At 33.2% G+C, this 6,000-nt stretch overlaps 1 protein-coding gene across 5 annotated transcripts in view; it reads right to left on the bottom strand.

Annotated features, from left to right (window-relative positions):
* fbf1 (Fas binding factor 1) overlaps positions 1-4,731 on the bottom strand; it is a 20,671-nt gene extending 15,940 nt beyond the window's left edge. For 3 of the 5 annotated variants that reach the window (XM_082164501.1, XM_082164502.1, XM_082164503.1), the window contains exons 1-10: positions 4,336-4,731; positions 3,656-3,683; positions 3,441-3,567; positions 3,201-3,261; positions 1,978-2,028; positions 1,786-1,891; positions 1,643-1,714; positions 1,496-1,546; positions 1,198-1,423; positions 1-90 (exon numbers count right to left, since the gene is read on the bottom strand). The exon at positions 1-90 is cut by the window's left edge and continues 56 nt beyond it. In XM_082164501.1, the coding sequence (XP_082020627.1) occupies positions 1-90; positions 1,198-1,423; positions 1,496-1,546; positions 1,643-1,714; positions 1,786-1,891; positions 1,978-2,028; positions 3,201-3,261; positions 3,441-3,567; positions 3,656-3,683; positions 4,336-4,338 (815 nt within the window). In that variant the 5' untranslated portion in view covers positions 4,339-4,731. The remainder of the gene's footprint in view (positions 91-1,197; positions 1,424-1,495; positions 1,547-1,642; positions 1,715-1,785; positions 1,892-1,977; positions 2,029-3,200; positions 3,262-3,440; positions 3,568-3,655; positions 3,684-4,335) is intronic. The other 2 variants (XM_082164504.1, XM_082164505.1) reach the window with 2 other exon arrangements.
* Positions 4,732-6,000: the final 1,269 nt, after the last annotated feature.

Genomic DNA, 6,000 nt, shown 5'->3' with positions numbered 1-6,000 from the left:
TCTCCCGTCACGGGTCTCTCAAGCAGACGAGGAGACGTCCCTCGGCCCAAGATCTCGTCCAGTTTGGTGCGAGCTCTCAGAGGAGGATCACTGGTGAGGAGGACAGACACACTGACATCACAGACGCTTGCTTCTCAGTTCACACAGTCACAAACAGCAGAGAAGAAGGAGCAGTGTGTACTTCTACACATGATCTAAAAACAATCCGAAACCATTTCGGGTTCATGCCTTTTCTATTTCTTAACTATGTTTTTTTATTAATTTTTTATTATATAAGACAAACATTGTCTTTAAATGTTAATGAATTGAATTATGCCATCTCAAGATAAATTAATATTTAATGGTTTTGCACTCAAACTGACTGACTGCCTACAAAGTGTATATATAGATGCACAAATATAATAAAAAAATACAAATAAAAACAAATTAATAAAAGAATAAAAAATTGCTTAAGCAATGGAAAAAGCGGCACTGGTTATAGAATGACAATAAAAAAAAATAAAAAAAAAAGAATAAATAATAATAAAAATGTACTTAGGCAATGGAAAAAGCAGCACTGGTTATTGAAAGAGACTAAAATATAATATAATATAATATAATATAATATAATATAATATAATATAATATAATATAATATAATATAATATAATATAATATAAATAAAATTTACTTAAGCAATGGAAAAAGCGGTACTGGTTCTTGAATAAGCCCAAAATAAATTATATGTAAATAATGATATAATGTTAATAATAATAATGTTTGCTTTTCTGATTCTTTGGATTATATATAACAGATAAGTACTTAATAGTGATAATAATAACAATAGCATTAGTAGTAGTAGAAGTTGTTGTTGTATTAATATAAGTATTAAATACTTTTCTGTTATATATAATCCAAACAATTAGAAATGTACACAAAAAAAGTGGAAAAAGCAACACTTATTATTGAACGAACCTGAAATGTTTTCTGTTTGCTTGGATTATATATAATAAAAAATGTATTTAATATGAATGATGAATGTATAAATTTGTTATTATTATTATTTGCTCAATCTATACTAACAGGGTTGTTGTTTATGATTGTCCCTTTAGTGGCTTGAATTTTATTATTTTGATGAGAAAAGCAGCACTTTTTAGTGATTTCATCCAAAGGGAGGAAAAACTCCCAGGATTCAACAGGAGTCCAGACATACTCTACCTCTCTTTCTTCACTGTCGGTCCGTTTCCATTTGATTTGTGCGTTTCTCCGAAGCCCAGAGCGTCCATCAGATCATCCGCATCATCAAACGTCAGATCGTCCCTCTTCCTCTCTGTTTTCTGAGGAACGACGGGTGAGGAAGAGCGCGGCGGCTCGCTTTTCTTCATCGTCTTCTGCTTGTGTTCCAGATCGTCCAATAAATCATCCAACGAGCCGTCCATGTTCCCTGTGAAACGTGAAGAATGGGTTCTCAGTGGTTTTTCTCACAGAGGTTCGTGTTAAAGCGTTGATGTGATACCTTCATCATCAGGAGGAGGAAGAGGAGGATCAACACCCCCACCTTCATCATCTGAACCACATGCAGCAGAAAATGGAGCAAATGGAGAACATCAAAACCCTCATGAAGCCTGTTAACCCTGTCAGACAGTCTGGTTTCTGCTCTTACCCAGAAAGCTGAACTTCTTGTAAGCTCTCGCTGTGGAGGCCGGAGCCGAACTGGGCTTTTTCAACGTTTCTTCTGTAAAAACACATGAAACACTTTAAAAACAGTCGCATCATTTGTTCAAATCTCACTGTAAGGAAACATACCTGTGGTTTTGCTCTTATCTCCTCCTTTCACTTCTTTCCTCTGGACCGGAGCTGAGCTCGGCTTCTTCTTCGAGCTGAACAGATCCGCATCCATGTCATCTATGTCCTGGAATGAACAAAACCGGAGTGAGGTCACACGTTTGATGACGTCACAGCTCATATTTCAGCCAGTCAGAAAGCAGCTTGGTTTACCTTCATGCTGTCCAGCAGAGCGGCAGGATCGGCCTCAGAAACATCAGAGACCTGAGACACAAATACACACAAACACTGAGGAAATGCCCAATAGAAGAGATCAAGAGTCTTTATAGAAGAGACGGAAGAGTTTAGACGCTCTGTTGCAGGGTTATTATCAATAACTACAACTAAAGCCGTTTTTTTTTTTTTACTTGAAATAAAAATAAACTTAAACTAAAATAATTTAACAAACTTTTTTTTTCAGTTTCCAAAGCAATATTTCTCGTTGTTTAGTTCAACGTGAAAAAAACTAAACCTGAAATAAAAATACATAAAATTATGTAGACATATAAAAAAACAAAGGAATGTAATAAAAAGGCCCAAATATACAACAAAATCTCTAAAACATTAAAACGAAAATGGAAAATACTTTAACTTTTAACTAAAAGTTTAAATTTAGTATTGAAACCATAAAAAACATGTTTGTTGTATTAACTGAAATATTTTTAACAAACTTATTTTATTTTACTTTCCAAGGCAACATTTCTCATTTTCGTTTAATTTAACTCGAAGTACTAAAAACTGAAATAAAAATTAAGAAAAATTGTTACGCATTACTTTCCATAAAAAGTAACGCAATATTGTAACGCATTACTTTTGAAAGTAACTTTCCTCAACACTACACGTATTAAAAAACAAATCTAATAAAAATGACAAAAACAAAATGAAAATTGAAAATACACAAACAAAAACTAATCCAACAATGTAAGAAACACTATAATAATATATCAATGATAACATAACACTAATTAAGTAAATGAATCTGGACTTTCATCTGATCGATTTATCTAGAAATGAGCTCCCTGTATTATTTCTTTATAAGGCATTTATTAATACGTCTAATAGTGAATTTTACACTAATAAATGTGGGTTACTTTATTTTAATGACACTGTAATTACACATTTAAGTACTTAGTAATATTAATTAACAACATGCACTTACTAATAGAGTTTGGGTTTGTTTTAAGGTTAGTCACATGTAAGTATGCTTAATTTATAGTTATTACAACAGTAACTACATGTAACGTGTAACAAAGACACTGTAAAATAAGTGTTACCTAAACTTTGTACCTGTTTTATCTTGGTTTCTTTTAATTGCACAGCATTTAAGTTTACTCTGTAGTTTTTAAAGTGCTTTATGAATATGACAAGTGATTAAAGGTGTTTGATCAGTGTCTCACCTCCTCTTCTTTCTCAGCCTCTTCTGCCAGTTTACTGAAGAAATCATCGTCCAGCAGTGACCTGAACACACAGACATCTTTACGTGACGTTTACACAGGTGACGGACTCTATCTGTGTCTCAGGTCATCTCTCAGACTGTTGAGACTCATACTAGATGCTTTGTGATGCACTTTAGCAGCTCAAATGAAGCTCACTGATTATCCATCATCACACTCACACACACACACACACACACACACCTCTTCCCGCTGCGTGACGTGAGGACGGCCGCGGGTCTGCTGGACACGAGCGCAGGCGATCGCACCTTCACCGGACCTTCATCATCATCACCACCCAGCAGATCTCCTAACACATCATCTATAGAGCCTGAGAGATGACGAAAACACCACAGCTCACACAACTATCAAACACAAGAGAGAAACACACACACACACAACAGCTGAACTGAACTCACCTCTGAGACCCTTCTTCTGCTTTGAGCTCTGAAAAAGAGGAAGATGAGATACATTTTATACTATCATTACTATCAGTTTATTATTGTGCTGTATTAAACCTCAGAATCATATCACATGACCCAGGACTGTATAAATTGTTTTAGAACAATGATTTACAATACACTATATATTATATACACTGTATATTTAAATACCATAGCATTAAATAGAAACAGTGTTTAATTACAAGATGTCAAAAATAATTACATATTAAATACTGTTAATAAATTAACACTTATTTATTTATTACAGGTTTAGTAATTAACAGATTAAACCCTATGTGGATTGAATGGTTACACTTTATTTTAAGGTGTCCTTGTCACAGTGTAATTATACATTTAAATTCTGAGTAATAATAATTAATTACATGTACTTACTATAGGGTTAGGATTAGGGTTAGTTCCATGTAATTAATTATGCATAATGTATTATTGTAATTACTATAATAACAACATGTAACTTGTGTAACGTGTTACCGATCGACCCTTCCTTCAGTCTTACGAGCCCAGATCTGTAACCACTACACCGCCGTCACCACGTGTTTGTTTAATTATACAGTACTTTAGTATTATATTGCATTTGTACATTTTTCGCTTTACGCTATGTTGTGTTTTATATAAGTGAGAAAGCTGTTGTTTACCATATCTAATTCCCAGAAGGAGAAACGGAGTGTTTATGGTGAAATCTGTGCGCGTGCCCGTTACCAATAGAAACCGGGACCGCAGCAGCAGCCAGATCAGCTGATCATCGTTCAAACTTCAAATCCGGCCCTGGACCCGCTGGTTCTGGTTCTGTCTGGATGATTAGGATCCAGATCTGAGGATTCAAGTGTAACAATTAAATCCTGTCTGTGTTCTGGACTAGACGAGCATTAGTGTTGATGAAGCAGTTCCTCAGAGTAAAAGATCGTGAATATATGCGACCAGAACCGACACATAAAGCCGCACTTTAGTTCTAGAGAAAGATTTATAAATAAAACACTATTATTTATCTAATTCTGAAACACTGTCCATTCCGTATGAGCTCTACGGGTTTGAAAATCCGTGACAAACTTCCTGTTTACAATAGGGCATTGTGGGTAGTGTAGTCCACGTGCACGCGCCAATCATTTCATGCAGTTATGGTTAGTCCTTACTGAAGAAACATACTGTCGTTACAATTAAAATCGTGCAGTAATGCATGGTAAACTTATAGTATTGTTTACATATACTTTGAGAAGAAAATAGTTCTTGATTTACATCATCAATCATATGGAAAGTATGATAATATAAAAATGAGATTTTAATATTCTATTAGCCTAGTTAAATAGCCTATCTGATATGAGGTTTGACCATTTAACTGTTTAAATTAAATTCCTTTTCATTAAAAACCTCAATTAAAAATCACAGATATTTTATCACTTTTATTTAGTTATAAGTCCAAAATGGAGCAAGACCAAAATGAAACTTCAAACTGCAGAGCATCTACAGAGCTTCTTCATATGTTTTGACCTTTGTTTAAATCTCAGTTGTTCTTTTGTGAAAACTTAAGAACCAGTTTAGCTGCCTTTACACACAGTTTTACACAGCTCCTTTGCACTTACAAAACATCATCTCAACATATTGTGCATTATGTCATTAAAGGAGTAGGTTACTATACACATAGACTGATGACATGCACTTGATTTCAACTGAAAATGAGTTTGCTTTATAAGTTTGGCGGCACTGATTTTGGCTACCCTAGTGAAAAAAGTATACTTTATTGTATTTGAAATAGATTCCCTTTTTCAATTAAATTGCAAATATACTAACAAAAATGGTACTATCTTTAAATATATTAAAAGTATATTAACATCACGCTTTTACCTGTTTTCACAATACAACAACTATTAACACACTTTAAAATAACTGTACTGTAGTATATTTTCAAAAAAATATATTTTTTAAAAATATACTTGAAATTCAGTTTATTTTTTAAAAATGTATTTATTTGCACTTTACTAAAAATATATTTTAGGTATATTTTAACTGCTGGAAATGATCATTGTAACAATGCATTGAAAGTATACTTTCAAAATACATTATATTATACAATATTATTCCGTATGTGTCATGTATTAATTTCTTAATAGCATATTTTATTAACTAAAAGTGTAAATTAATGCGTTAATTACCACAATTGGTCAAAGCAATGTACTTCATCTTCCAGTTGTCTGCTTTAATTAATCATTAACTAATGATTTGCAAATGTATCATTATGACTTTACTTGTTGAGGCACTATAAACTAATTGTTAAGTAATATGCCATTTATGTTTTTTGACAGTTT

This window comes from Leuciscus leuciscus (assembly GCF_965113295.1).
Source record: "Leuciscus leuciscus genome assembly, chromosome: 1".
NCBI lineage: Eukaryota > Metazoa > Chordata > Actinopteri > Cypriniformes > Leuciscidae > Leuciscus > Leuciscus leuciscus.
The sequence above is the reverse complement of the archived record's forward strand: the minus strand, read 5'-3'. Positions and strand labels throughout refer to the sequence as shown.